General features: G+C 34.1%; 3 protein-coding genes and 1 long non-coding RNA gene across 4 annotated transcripts; 2 read left to right on the top strand and 2 right to left on the bottom strand.

Annotated features, from left to right (window-relative positions):
• On the top strand, window positions 1-6,317 carry LOC18105958 (lecithin-cholesterol acyltransferase-like 4). The gene is made up of 11 exons (XM_006374637.3): window positions 1-419; window positions 1,068-1,159; window positions 1,860-1,978; window positions 2,144-2,279; window positions 2,417-2,468; window positions 3,189-3,289; window positions 3,461-3,643; window positions 3,972-4,129; window positions 5,082-5,136; window positions 5,490-5,543; window positions 5,731-6,317. Exons 1-11 carry the CDS (start codon window positions 176-178, stop codon window positions 6,145-6,147), a joined length of 1,611 nt encoding a protein of 536 aa, XP_006374699.2. The 5' UTR covers window positions 1-175; the 3' UTR covers window positions 6,148-6,317.
• A 1,429-nt stretch (window positions 6,318-7,746) lies between these two features.
• Window positions 7,747-10,487, top strand: LOC18105959 (squalene monooxygenase SE1). The gene is made up of 8 exons (XM_024586613.2): window positions 7,747-8,194; window positions 8,277-8,388; window positions 8,494-8,668; window positions 8,812-8,980; window positions 9,142-9,360; window positions 9,444-9,719; window positions 9,809-10,087; window positions 10,191-10,487. Exons 1-8 carry the CDS (start codon window positions 7,934-7,936, stop codon window positions 10,293-10,295), a joined length of 1,596 nt encoding a protein of 531 aa, XP_024442381.1. The 5' UTR covers window positions 7,747-7,933; the 3' UTR covers window positions 10,296-10,487.
• Window positions 10,488-10,980: 493 nt separating this feature from the next.
• Window positions 10,981-11,782, bottom strand: LOC18105960 (protein CYSTEINE-RICH TRANSMEMBRANE MODULE 4). Its single transcript, XM_006374639.3, has 3 exons — window positions 11,602-11,782; window positions 11,271-11,493; window positions 10,981-11,166 (listed from the first exon to the last, which is right to left on the bottom strand). The coding sequence occupies exons 1-3, from the start codon at window positions 11,636-11,638 to the stop codon at window positions 11,121-11,123; spliced, it is 306 nt and encodes a 101-aa protein (XP_006374701.2). The 5' UTR covers window positions 11,639-11,782; the 3' UTR covers window positions 10,981-11,120.
• A 2,547-nt stretch (window positions 11,783-14,329) lies between these two features.
• On the bottom strand, window positions 14,330-14,932 carry LOC18105961 (uncharacterized). Its single transcript, XR_008057519.1, has 2 exons — window positions 14,795-14,932; window positions 14,330-14,616 (listed from the first exon to the last, which is right to left on the bottom strand). It is a non-coding gene; the product is annotated as an uncharacterized LOC18105961 (long non-coding RNA).

Raw genomic sequence — 14,932 nt, 5'->3', positions numbered from 1 at the left:
ACTGGCTTGTAATCATAGTTATCCACTTCCGTCTCTTACCGGCTAAAATCTCTCTCTCGCCTTCAGATCTCCGCTCTAAAAAGCCCCCAATCCACAAAATTTCAATTCAAATTCCCAATTATTCTCAACAAGAGCAGAAATTAGGGTGTCTGATCAATCAATCAATCAATCAATCATGGCTATGTTACTAGAAGACATTGTTCGATCGGTGGAATTATGGCTACGCTTGATAAAAAAACCGCAACCTTATGTTGATCCGAATCTCGACCCGGTCCTTTTAGTCCCGGGTATCGCCGGTTCGATTCTAAAAGCGGTGGATAAGGAGAATGGTGATAAAGAAGAACGGGTTTGGATTCGGATTCTTGCTGCTGATTACACGTGCCGAACTAAGCTCTGGTCTCGGTTTGATCCTCAAACTGGTAAAAAAAAATAAAAAATTTTGATTTTCTAAGGGTTTTTATTTTGGTGATTTTGTGGTTAATCAATTGGGTTTTTTTTTTAATTAGCTGTTTTACGGTGGATTTGTTTTTTGTAAAATGGAAGGAAAAGTTGGGATTTTTGAGTGATTTTATGGGATTGTAGTTAAGGATGTGTTTGGTTGCTGAGAAACTGATGGAAAGTTAAGGAATTTAAGCATAAGCTTGGTTGATTAGAATCTGGGAAAACTTTAATTTACGGGAGGAAAAGGAAAAAAACGGGGTAAGGTTTGAGGATTTATAGAGGTTTTTAAGTTTATGATCTTTGTGGAAATCATTAAATTAATATATATTTTGTGTTTGCAAAAGACAAATTCTGTTTTATTTGGGGTCAAATGATTTAATGCGCGTTTGGTTTGTCAGTATTTCATCCTCATGCTTGGTGCTTAGATTTTGGGCAAAGTTTAGTGTAGTTAGAAAATGGGGGTAAAGTTTGAGAATTTCTAAAATTTGTTAATTTTATGATACTTTTGAGAATCAGGAAGCATTAAAAAAAAAATTAAATAGAAATTGTATGATGAGAAATTGTGATGCTGAATAATAGTTTGCCTTTTACTTATGCTGTTAAATTAATGTGTTTATGGGAAACAGGAAGGTCTGTGACTTTAGATCCAAAGAGAAATATTGTGGTTCCAGAAGATAGATATGGATTGCATGCTATTGATGTGTTGGATCCTGACATGGTATGTTCTTCATCTTCGTATCTTTTATGCTTATCTTACATGGTATTTAGATTCAAAACCTTGCTATGGAGTAAAATTTTCCACTTTTAACTAGGTGGGTTGGGGGGAGCTATGATTCCGTTATATTTGCTTTATAATAGGAAGTTCTACTTTATTCAATAACAATTGCAACAGAGAAAGTCAGCTCTAATTTGAATAATTGAAACATAAGCTCACAATTAAAGGACTTGTTAATGCTCTTGAGATAGGAGATGTTTTGGAGAACAACTTTACAGAAAGAAGAGTCCATTTTACTGGAAAATTCAAATGCATTATATTGGATGTTTTCTGATTTAATTTACAAGCTTTGTTCAACTAGAACTTCATTATAGTTTTGTTCATTTTAAACAATTCTTAAGTATATGCTACAACGTTCAAGTTACTTGATATCTCAAAATTCACCTTTAATCTAGTTCATCTCTAATGTCTCTCATGTATAAGAAGCTTTTTCTATTTTCCATTATATTGTAAAACGTCAAATTCATGGCTGATGCGGGTTGGTATGCAACTTGGTCTCAAATTTCTTCAGATATTAGTTTTATTGTGGAAAAGAGTGATAATCAGATGTTATCAAAATTGAATATATTGCTATAAAGGTTGGCTTTTAGTTCTCAATTAAATTTGCATGGAAGTTTCATACACATTATTTTGTTTCATGCAGATAATAGGACGTGACTGTGTTTATTATTTCCATGATATGATTGTTGAAATGATCAAGTGGGGTTTTCAAGAGGGAAAAACTCTTTTCGGGTTTGGGTATGATTTTCGGCAAAGCAACAGGTATGTATTAAACCAACCAGCTATCTCCAATACTGCTATAATTACCAAGTTCTTAGCCCCAAATCGTTTTTTTTTTTAAATGGAGTTGGCTTTACAATGTATGGAGCATTTCTTTTCCTTTTACTCTTCATGATTTAGGGCACTCGTGCTTTGCTTAATTTCTAGGTTGCCAGAGACATTAGAGCGCCTTGCTAAAAAGTTAGAGTCAGTGTATCAAGCATCAGGAGGGAAAAAGATAAACATCATAAGTCATTCAATGGGGGGTCTGCTAGTTAAATGCTTCATGTCCCTGCACAGTGATGTAAATTTCCCACATCGTCTCTTGGAGCAATGTTCTGTTCTTATTTTCCTTATATTTGGATGATTAAGTTGCTATCTGATGCTTCTTTAGTATTTCTTTGATGAAAAACCTCAAATTTTATACCTTTTTTTTGGCAGATATTTGAGAAATATGTGAAGAATTGGATTGCCATTGCTGCCCCATTCCGGGGTAAGTGATTCTATTATATGTGTGTAATTGAAACCAGTTGGCCTTTGTACCTCCCATGGTCTGCATCTTCTAGTGCTATGTAAAAGTCTACACACATAAGAAACTGTAATTAGCTTAGATGCTGATGAATTGTGGGAAGCATGTGACTTTACCTTATTTAGATTTCGTTGTTGTGTATGGACAAAGACAATATTAGAAAAAATGCAGCTTATTTTTTGACAATTTATGATTGCAGTTGAATATGAACCAATTATCAAGTTTTTCAGTGATATAATTACATTTACCAAAATAGAACTTCTAATTTTATTAGCATACTAAAAATTCCATAACTACTTCCATTAATAATTATTCTTACAATTGGAATAACTGATATACCCTGAAACAGGAGTCATTTCTTTGTTCCATATGAAAAAGGAAAGTATAGAAAATATTTTGGCTTATATCTGGCAGTTTAGATTTGCGTTTATATACAGACCAGTTGCCAAGTGTATATTTACATGTTACAAAGCAGAACTTCTAATTCTGTTAGGGTAATATAACTTTTCCAATTTACACATTTAATCAAACTTTGGAATTCAAATTTTATTATAGTTGTTTGTTCAGTCAGCTTTGTGCTTTTAGTTTCTGTTTCTGCTATTTCAGCTATTCCAAGGAAGGTTATCCTGATATGATTTTGGAACAGTGTTCAAATGAAAGCTATATGTGTTATTTGTCCAACAGGTGCACCTGGGTACGTTACATCTACCTTTCTAAATGGAATGTCCTTTGTTGAAGGGTGGGAGCAGAACTTTTTTATATCAAAATGGAGCATGCACCAGCTGGTAGGAGCCCATGTACTTTGGCATTTAATACATATCTATTAGCTTCCCTTTTTTATTGATCCATTTTGTGTTTCTCGAATTATGAGAATTATGAATGGTTTTCAAACTCAATTCTTTTAGAATGGCTTTTCTGAGTATCGTATACTGATTCTATGTGCAACGATTTTTCAGCTTATTGAATGTCCATCAATATATGAATTGATGGCTTGTCCACATTTTCATTGGCAACATCTTCCTGTTTTGGAAATCTGGAGAGAGAAGCAAGATAGCGATGAAAATTCTCAGATAATCCTAGAGTCATATTCCCCTGAAGAGAGCATCCAAATTTTCAAAGATGCTCTTTCAAGTAACACGGTGAGCTTAGAACATGTATTATGTAAATGCAGATTGGTGAAGTTTATCATCTTTTGATTAGAGTGCATTCCAATGTTTTTCATCATGATTAGTTGTTTCATTTCTCTCTCATATATTTTACTTTTCAGATTAAATAATTGATTAGGCTAAAAAAATGATGTTGCAAATCTGATTTATCCTCTTCTTTTTTGTAACTTTTCACGCTTTAAATTAAAAAGAAAACGATGTGCATAGTGTGCCCTTTTACTATCATGTTTTGATTATTTTAGTGATCTTTCTCCATGTATCATTTTGTTTGGATGGTAATCTCTGTATTTTCTCATTCCAGGTCAATTATGATGGAGAGGATATTCCATTACCTTTTAACTTAGATATCTTGAAATGGGCTGATGAAACACAGAAGGTTTTGTCTCATGCTAAAGTTCCTCCTGGAGTTAAATTCTACAATATTTACGGGATCAGTCTGGAAACGCCTCACACTGTTTGGTAATGCTTCTAATGAGGTCTTTAGATAAAGCTTTGCACTTTATAACTGAATGCAAGCTAGTCGCATAAGATTGCAAACAACAAAAGCAACAACAAAAGTTGAACTAAACATCAAAGGAATATTTATGGTTTCATCTATATGTTGCAGGCTGGCCACTGGCGTCAAGTTCTTTTCTTGTCAATATGAAGTCTTATTTTAAGGTTTCCATACCTTAAAGGTTTTGATATTTTTTTATTACATGTCAAACTCAAGGGCTATTTTGAGAAAAGGAATAGCTTTTTTCACAGTGAATGCTGAAGGCTACTGGTTTGATTTGATATGTGATGTTGAAAGTCAGTTCGAATATCCTATAATTGGCAGTAGTGCTGAATTGAGTTGACTAACAGCCCATGGGGTCTAGCCTTTGATGTAATTGTCTGTTTTAGTGTTTTAGGTTTTGTAGTCTAAGTATGAATTTTTTGTTTACTTGGAGTCCAGGTTCTTTTGTTGGAATAGCGAGAGTTTGTATATCTTGCTACACCATTTTTTACCATTATTTAGGTCTAACAGGAAAGCATCGTTTTTTTTCCTGCTTTCTGATGTGAATTCCAGTAAAACTCCATGAGATTCAGCCACCATATCATTGTCATAACTAAATCTTTTCGGACTCAATTAATCCCTTAATCTCGGCCAAGGATTAACGAGATCCTTTGTCACACCTGTCCCTCTTGAAAAGGAGCTTTCTTTCACAATGCACCCCACCCACTTCCAAAACTTTTGAACTGTCAAAAAGCCAAAAAACATGCAAATAAGAAAAACCCTAAACTTCATTCTGCAACCCTAAATTCTAAACCCCCTGTCTCACTAGCATACTCTCTAAACATCTTAGCTCTGCGTTATCTGATGATGTCTTAACATTTCTTGCAATTTTATTTGTGTATATTGCCTCTTACACAAAGTACTGTTCTGCAGCTATGGAAGTGCAGAGGTACCTGTCGCTGATCTACCAGAATTGCAATTTTGTGAGGTCATTATCTCATACTCTCTTATTCTGATGATGTCATTTCTTATATGGGTAACTTGTGCAGTAGACATGGAATACTTGTGTTTGTCTTCTCTTGTATTTTAATTCTTTTTTATTAAAGAGTTGTGCTACACAATTCTTGTATGCATACTCGCATAATGCCCTAAGGTTAGAGAAATGTCTGATCATTGGGACTTTGTGGATCAGCTGATCAGATATTTCTCTGACTTGCTCCTATCTCTGGTTGATATCAGAGCAAACAGATAGTTCTTTTAGTAAATTGTGCATTTGTATGAACACTTTGTTGTGATTGTTGAATTGGTCAGAAAAGCTGATTTTTGTTCATATGTTTTCAGCCTAAATACATTTGTGTTGACGGTGATGGTACAGTTCCTGCTGAATCAGCCAAGGTTTGTGACTTGCTTTTCACTAACTCTCTGATTTACTAATTCACAAAAGTAACCACGCTAGGAATAAGCTTTTATTCACTGGCCACTGCTTTAGCTCATGTAAGCTGTTGAAGGACAAGATGCTTGCATTTTGAAATATGCTTCTTTCTAAACTTATGTATTTTTCCTCATTTTTACTTTCTTCCAGGCTGATGGTCTCAATGCAGAAGCAAGGGTTGGAGTGCCTGGTGAGCACCGTGGAATTCTCAGCGACCATCATTTATTCAGGATTGTAAAGCATTGGCTGAAGGCAGATTCTGATCCTTTCTACAATCCAATAAATGATTACGTCATTCTACCCACTGCATTCGAAATGGAAAGGCACAAAGAGAGTGGATTACAATTTACTTCACTTAAAGAGGAGTGGGAAATCATTTCAGAAGAACAAGATGACCATGATAATATGGTTAATAGAAAACCTTTCGTGAGTTCAATTTGCATTTCTCAGGCAGGAGATTATCAATCTTCACCCGCAGAGGCTTGTGCTACTGTAACCGTGCATCCTCAGAGTGAGGGGAAGCAGCACGTTGAGCTAAATGCCGTGAGTGTATCCGTCGATGCCTGAAGTTGAATTGATCGAACGCTTTTCAGTAAGAGAAGAGTGCTGCAATATTTAAACCATGTATGTATATTATGCTTCTCCGGATAGTAACCATGGTTGATCAATGTGAAAACGCATCTGGTTGTACATAAAACCCCCTAATAAAATCATATTCTTCCTGGGATTTGGCAAAATGCATCTTTGTATGTACTACGTTATTAAGAAGTCTTCAATTTCATTGATGTACTTGTCCGAGTGTGTGTGTGTGTGTAGTCCAACAGTACCTTGATCAGAACCATAATTTACTGGCGTCTGTGCCTGTCTTACAACCAACGTCATCCATTAATGAATTCTCTATTTTATCTTAAAGGTCAGCGTTGAGATTACCTTATTTTTCCTTGAAGTCACCAGGTAAGTTTTCTACACGTTATAGATCAGGTCCTTCCGTAAGTGATTAGGGAGACTATCTACAGACTTCAACATTATAGACTATAACACCACCGCAACAACCACCATTTTACTGCGGTCATCGACACAACCATCATGACCATTTAAACCATCTTTTCCTCTATTACCTAGATCCTAGAACTTTAATCTCTTTTTTTTTTAAAAAAAAAAAATTATCTTCCAGAACAAATTTAAACAAGAAATTTTTTTTTTTAATAAAAATGTTTTTCAATAATATTTGTTTTCAAAACAAAAGCACCCCAAGTGATTATATGACAGGTATATTCATGATAGATTTTTTAAAATTATGGTAAAGCAAAGCCATTTTAATGATCATTTGGCAGAAGTTCAAGGGAAATGATTTAAGATTCCTATCAGCATCATGGACCAACTTAAGTCAAAGATTTATTATTTTGGGTTTTTGGGCAATCGGTGTACACATGGCTGCAAGTTTAATGTCATACAAAACATGTATTAAGACAGAAAATCATTAATTAAAGAAGGTGGTCCTAACCTCTTCTTCTCTTTGTCCATAGTTTAGTCAAACTTGTCAAGTGATTATATACACTGTATAAATTAATAGCATGATGGCCACAAAGTTGGCCATTAAACTGTTTTTATATTTTGGTGAAATTCTTAAACAGCTAATCACCCATTGTTTGGCTCCCATGGTTTTTCTTTTAGGTCAAGCAACACATTTCTTGACCATAGTTATAAAATCTGTATTGCCTGGCGATTTGATCCAAAATCTAAACGGATTTGAGTTTGAAAAAAATATAAAAAGAAATTGACTCGATTAAAAACTAAGTGAAACTCAGTCTTAAAACTGATTATTTTTTAAGTTAAGCTAAGTTAACTTTCTTGATCCGGAATATGAACTTTACCTTAGATCAATTCTATATTAAGTTTAATAACTATGATATTAAAACACTAAAATCGTAGTTCTTACAAGTTTTAGGTCAAGCAAAACATAGACAAAGATACAAAACCTTAGTTTTAAAAAATAAGGCCCCCCCAGAACGCCTGTTCTACCTGTTAACAGTGTAGTCAAAGTTAATGAAGGATTCTATACTTTGTATACATTGCAGGAGAGATTACAGGAGTTGGTCAATAAAATAAATTGTAACAATAATGTAACAAGGAAACTGCTAATCACCCCTTGTTTTGGCTCCCATGGTTTTATTTGAATGAAGTCATCTTGAGGTATATTTCAATGTAATTAATATCTAACAATTTTACAGAAAATGCCGAAAAAATTAGCTGTTTCGTAGGCCCTATAAAGGGCACAAGATCAGTCCTCCCATACTCATTGACTAAAAAGGAAAGGCAAAGTCTAGTAAGTAGTAACTGCAGCTTTCAGCCCATGTTTTCTGATCAGTCTCTAGTAATGGAATATCAGTATCTATTGGGAGGAGTCATTGCTTCTGTTTTTGTTTGGGGGTTACTTTTAGCTTTTCATGCAAAAGGAAGGAAAAAGGTTAGAGTTTCAATGGATATTCCAAGGGACAGTACTTTGAAAAGCTCTGAAAATGGAATGAGCTGGGCACGCAATCCTGAAAGCACAGATATAATCATTGTTGGTGCTGGTGTTGCCGGTTCAGCTCTTGCTTACACTCTTGGAAAGGTGACTTTGCATGACACTTGCTTCAGTAGAAATGACTAGAGGAGTGATTTGCAATCTCATTTTATTTTTCTACATATTGTAGGATGGTCGCAGAGTACACGTAATTGAAAGAGACTTGACAGAGCCTGACAGAATTGTTGGAGAACTCCTACAACCTGGAGGTTACCTGAAATTAATTGAATTGGGCCTTGAAGGTGAGCCAGAGCCTCAATACATCCTTAGAACCAGCTAAAATTTTCTATGTCAAAACTATTCATGATTTTAGCAGTAAGTGTTAAGAAAATGTTGTGTACCTGCAGACTGTGTGAGTGACATTGATGCTCAAAGAGTGCTTGGATATGCGATCTTCAAAGATGGGAAAAGTACCAAACTATCATATCCCTTAGAGAACTTTCCTTCAGATGTTGCTGGAAGAAGCTTTCATCATGGCCGTTTTATTCAGAAAATGCGAGAGAAAGCTGCAACTCTTTCCAAGTAATCTTTTCTTCAGAATCATTTTACTTCTTATGTTCTATTTCAAAGTAGTATTCCAATCATGATCTTTCTGGGGTATTTGCATAAACAATAATATTTCCTTAAGCAATTCAAGTTCAATTTTCTTTCAACGTTTTGTCCAGTGTCAAACTGGAACAAGGAACTGTAACATCTCTGCTGAAAGAAAACGGAACTATCAAAGGAGTTCAGTACAAAACCAGGGTAGGTCAAGAGTTGACAGCATATGCTCCATTAACAATAGTCTGCGATGGCTGTTTTTCAAATCTGCGGCAGTCCCTTTGCAATCCCAAGGTGATGATCACTCTTTACCGAATTGCGAAATGAATGACTTTTTGCATTTAAGATATAACATTTTTCACCGAATAGGTTCTTAGTACTTAAGTTAATTTGGCACTTGGATTCTTTAATCTTCATTGCATGCTAAAATTAAGAGGCCCCTGCTAATTCTGCAGGTTGAAATCCCATCCTGTTTTGTTGGTTTGGTGCTGGAGAACTGCAACCTTCCATATGCAAATCATGGACATGTTGTTCTAGCTGACCCATCTCCAATCTTGTTTTATCCTATTAGGGATACAGAGATTCGCTGTTTGGTAGATGTTCCTGGACAGAAAGTACCTTCTGTTTCTAATGGCGAGATGTCTCACTATCTGAAAAATACAATAGCTCCTCAGGTATACAAATCTTGCTCTAAATAAATAAATTCTCTCTCATTCCAGCGATTTCTTAACAAGACTACGCAACTTGCACATTTCAGATTCCTCCTGAGCTGCATGATGCTTTCATTTCTGCAATTGACAAAGGGGGCATGAGAACAATGACAAACAGAAGCATGCCAGCTTCTCCTTACCCTACTCCAGGTGCACTTTTAATGGGAGATGCATTCAACATGAGGCATCCCTTAACTGGAGGAGGAATGACTGTGGCTCTATCAGACATTGTGCTAGTACGTGACCTTCTTCGACCTCTGAACAATCTCAATGATGCGTCTTCCCTTTGCAATTATCTCGAGTCCTTCTACACACTGCGTAAGGTAAGACAAGCCAAGCAAAATCCTAATAAACCTTGTCAACAGAAAACAAGAGACCGGTTTTAACCAATGATTCGTGGATTTGTTTGCAGCCTGTGGCATCTACCATTAACACATTGGCAGGTGCCCTGTACAAGGTGTTTAGCGCATCACCTGATCCAGCTAGAAACGAAATGCGCCAAGCATGTTTCGAATACTTGAGCCTTGGAGGAGTATTTTCGAAAGGGCCAATAGCTCTACTTTCTGGTCTAGACCCTCGGCCGTTGAGCTTGGTTCTCCATTTCTTTGCAGTGGCTATCTATGGAGTCAGCCGCTTAATGCTTCCCTTACCATCTCCTAAACGGCTGTGGACCAGTGCTAGATTGATTTCGGTAGGTTTCTTTTGATACGACCTTTCTTTTCTTACAACTTCTTCTAAAAATTTCTGTTCGCCAAAATGATTTTCTAACATGGTTAACATCTGAATATCTTCAGGGGGCATCAGGAATCATCTTTCCTATAATAAAGGGGGAAGGGGTTAGACAAATGTTCTTCCCTGTAATGGTACCAGCATACCACAGATCTCCTCCAATGGCTTGACTAATAGGAAGCAGCATTCTTTTTTTTGTTCATCAACAAAAAGGAAACAACATGATTCCATTAAGAACTGAAACTAGCGTCCATTCTTGTAGAAACTATATACCACTCTAGTTCTTTGAATTGCTCTCAACTTGGGAACAAGATTTCTTTCATGAATTTGTACACTTGCCTTCATTTATTAAATTTGTTATACCTTTGAAATCTACATTACTATACATTTTGAAAGTTCTCGTGTGTCTCCTTTATATATGTGCCAATTCAAGTCGTTAAATTAGCTATTTACATTCTCAAAAACCTACATAACATTAGAACTCTTTAAACCTGAAATTTAAATGTTATCTTGATTCTAAAAATATTAAAATATAATTTATATTATTTTTTAATATATTTTCAAAAGTAAAAAATCTTTAAACTTAGAATTTATATCAAAGTACTATTATGTATTATTAATTTATTTTAATTAGAAGCAAGTGAAATTCATTTGAACTTGAAGTTCTTACAAGTTCATCATTATCAAGATTCAAACTTTTGACTAGTTTATCATTTAGACTTTGATAAAAAAAAATTATTTTAATTTAAAAAATTAAATTATTTAATAAAATGTTAAGATATAATTTATATAATTATGTAAATTACTTATTGAGCAGGTTCGTATTGGGATTAGAATGCACTTGGGAGAAAAATATTAAAGAGCACGTAAATTTTTTTAATAAATATTATTGTGTGGATAAATAATACATATCACATGAAAAAAAAAAAAAGAATGATAATTTCCCACAAGAAAGAAACACAAGGGAGATAAATAAAAGCTATCACTCGTAGTCCCTAAAAGCACATGTCCAAGAGGCAGCAGCAACATAAGGCAGCACAACTGTGTCACAAAGGAAAATAAATAAATAAATAAATAAGTAAAAACTGTGAATACTTATTTAGATTCAAATTAATTAAGAGAAAGAAAATTAAAATTTTAATTACCATCCACTGCAAAATCCATCACCCCTGTGCTTAGTTTCTGGAGGAGGAGGTGGCTGTTGGGGGTATTGAGGACCATTTTTCATAGGGTAACCCATCGGAGGTGGCGCAACGTAATGGCCTTGAGGGTACCCTTGGATTGGTGGTGGATAAGATTGTGGTGGAGGAGGATACACCTGGTGGTTTGGTGGATTATATGAACCTGGTGGTGGTGGAGCATACATACCTGAAAAATCATCAATACAGTAACTATAAATTGATCAACTTTCTTGATAAATCACACAATCATAAAGGAAAGGCTAATTTTCAAAGATCTGAACATAAATTGAATCACCTCCAGGAGCTTGATACTGATTGTTGTAGTAACTCATTACTGAAATCAAAATCTGATTCCCTCTGGAAATACTTATTTGGTATATGAAGATTTATCTCTTCAGGACTTGGCTAGCTAGCTGCTTAAATTTTATAATGTAGACATGAAGCAGGAGGTAGGGTTGGTTAAAACAAGAACATATTTGGAAATATTTTCGTCAATGGCGGCTTCTTACATGCATGGGAAGATTCCAAGACCTATCGTGCTGTGACATTTGGCATTTCTTTGAATAATTTGATCGATTTGTTCAAAGAAGCAAAGGCTGTCACCAATTCAAAGTTCGACCCGCGATGTCAAAGTATTGGCATTTTCTCCTAGGAATTAAGATGACCGCGTTAAGGATTTTTCTCTTCTAGAAGCATAAATTTTTTTTTAAAAATATATTAAAATAAATATTTTTTTATTTTTAATATTAACACATCAAAATAATTAAAATATAAAAAAATTAATTTTAAATAAAAAATAAATAAATTTTAATGACACTCCTGTAACGCAGTTCCAAATAGAGCTGGCCAAGCCTATCTCCTGAAGAATGGGATCTTACAGGAATTAAAGTAATTGAAATTAATTAAAAATTAATCATTATAATTAAAGCTCTCTCCTCTAACCCATATTTACTAAGCCATTTCATCAAATTAATTAATGTATGGACTCCTATTATATGGATCTCTAGGCCCATGTCCCATGGATTAAATCCTAGTTTGCCGTGTTTATGTGCCAATGCATTTTAAATAGTTTCTATGAAATTTTTTTGAGCTTTTACGTAATTATTAAAATAAATTTTTACGAAGGCTAATGTTTTGCAAAAAAAAAAAAAAAAAACAGAAATACAAGGCTTGAAAATTTTTTTGGGATGTGTAAGCCAAACTAACGTTTAACAACCCAAGAAATTGCATTTTTTATGACAAATTTATGTGAGGCCAAACATGATCTTAAGACTTTTAAAACTTAGCCAGCCACGCGGGCTGGGCTCTCTAGCCGTAACCAAAACCAGCACATGCCTGGTCCGAAAGAAACGAATGGGCTTAAGAAAACAAATAGCCCAGCCTTCCCTAAGCATAACATGCAGCCCACGTTGTTTTTTAAAAAGAAAGTCTTTGAAAAGCCTGACCCATAAACAAAACTAAATACTCCTTTGTCTTTTTGAAAGATCAAAATGAAGAATCAAAACACTCTGCCTCTATCATACAAACCAGACCTGATATTGCCCAAGGAAACTTCATAGTAGCCAAACAAAGCATGCTCCCTACGTCATCATCTAGGCTAGGAAGTAATTATTTGTATTATGAAAGCACAAAACAAAACGCATGCAACTCGTGACCATGCCAAGTCTAAGTGTAAGGCTTTTATGATTATAATTTTTTTAAAATAAATTTTAAAATTAGTTGAATTTACATGTAATTAATAAAAATTATGGTTAAAGTTTATATATAGCAAAAAAACATATTATTAAAATGTTTATAGTTGTGTTTGAGAGTGTGGTTACAGTTACTTTTTAAAGTGTTTTTTACTTGGAAATGTATTAAAATAATATTTTTTTATTTTTTAAAAATTATTTTTGATATCAGCGCATCAAAATGATCTGAAAACACCAAAAAATATTAATTTGAAGTAAAAAAAATAAAAAAATTTCAATTTTTCTCAAAAGCGTTTTTGAAACGTAAAAATAAATAAATTTTAAAATTTTTAATAAAATTTTATTAAAAAATCATGTAAAAACTACTTCACATAAACTACATTTAAAACTTAATTTTTTAGTTACTTCCGCAGTATAAAATACAATTTTATTTTGTTATCAAACACTTTGCTTCATTTGTTTCACATCAAACACAAAATCTAGCAGAAAACAAAAGCAGCGTCACAGCTCACTCCTTACCCAGACTGGACATTCGTAATGATAAAAATATCGTTTGTAGTCTTTCCAGGCAAGAAAAAAAAGTCCGACCAAAATAAAAGGAGGTGTACGGGTAAATAATTACTGCCCCCACCATCCATTCCATGATTTCATTGTGTTATAACAATCATTAAACATCAAAACGAAAAGCATTTAAAAATACAGAGAGGGAGCAGAATCATACCTGGACCAGACTGTGTTTGTTATTTCCTTGCTGCTACTACATCTTTCTATGGAAAAATGAGCTGTCACTTGGACATGAAGATTATTGATGCTTTCTAGAGTTGATATTATGAAAAAATTATCTTAACATAAGCTTAAACTGTTAGTTGAGATTTTAAAATATAATTTATATTATTTTCTAATATATTTTTTTTAAATGAAAACACTTTGGGCTTGAAACTTGTACATACCCATATTACCTTGTGCTTAATTTTTTATCAAATAAATAAAAATGATGAGATTCAAACTCGTGACCGCTTGGTCATCAAGGCTCTGATACCATATCAAATAATCATCTCAACCCAATAGCTTAAATTTTTAGGTGAGATCCTAAGATATGATTTATATTATTCTCTAATAGATGTCAAGGTCTGGGTACAGTATCATGGCTTCTCGGGCTAGTAGTTGTAGGTCTTATTAGAGTATATTATTTAGGTTTTTTTTGTTTTGCTTTTTTTCTGAAATAATTTTTAAAAATAGGCTGAAACACTCTTGATAATCATTTATATTGTCTTGGAATTAATGTTAACATCTTTATACCATTTTTAATTATACATATTGATATAACGCAACTGACAAAAACATAAAATTCATAGGTACTAATATAAAGTACAGATTAATTTGAAAGAAAAACACCATTATTGTTGCATATTTAATTGAAATAATTAAAAGTCACATTACATGAAAAAGATAATATATTACATAAATGGATACCAAACAAATTAGGTCAATTTCCCACAAGGATTCCCAGAGATGTGATTTGAGTAATGATGAATCACGCTCATCAAAATCAAATACTGGAGCAGCACTCGCAGCAACAATCCAGACAACAACGCCAACAGTAGAGGCGCTTGCAGCAACTATACACACAACAACAACGCCAACTGTGTAAAAAAAAAGAACAAAAAAATCAGATACACATGATACATGTATGTATATATATGTATATGTATGTATGCGTGCATGCTCATGTGTGTACGCACAATATTCATTTAGATCCACAATTAGAAGAGTAATTATGAAATGTTGAATTACTACCATTTATGCCTCTTTTTTTCAGCTGCAGGTGGTGCAACGTACGGACCTTGATGATACCCTTGAGGAGGATGCGCCTGCTGGCTCGGTGGTGGATCGGAATATTGTGGTGGTGCCTGCTGGCTCGGTGGTGGATATGCT

This window comes from Populus trichocarpa, chromosome 15 (assembly GCF_000002775.5).
Source record: "Populus trichocarpa isolate Nisqually-1 chromosome 15, P.trichocarpa_v4.1, whole genome shotgun sequence".
NCBI lineage: Eukaryota > Viridiplantae > Streptophyta > Magnoliopsida > Malpighiales > Salicaceae > Populus > Populus trichocarpa.
The sequence above is the reverse complement of the archived record's forward strand: the minus strand, read 5'-3'. Positions and strand labels throughout refer to the sequence as shown.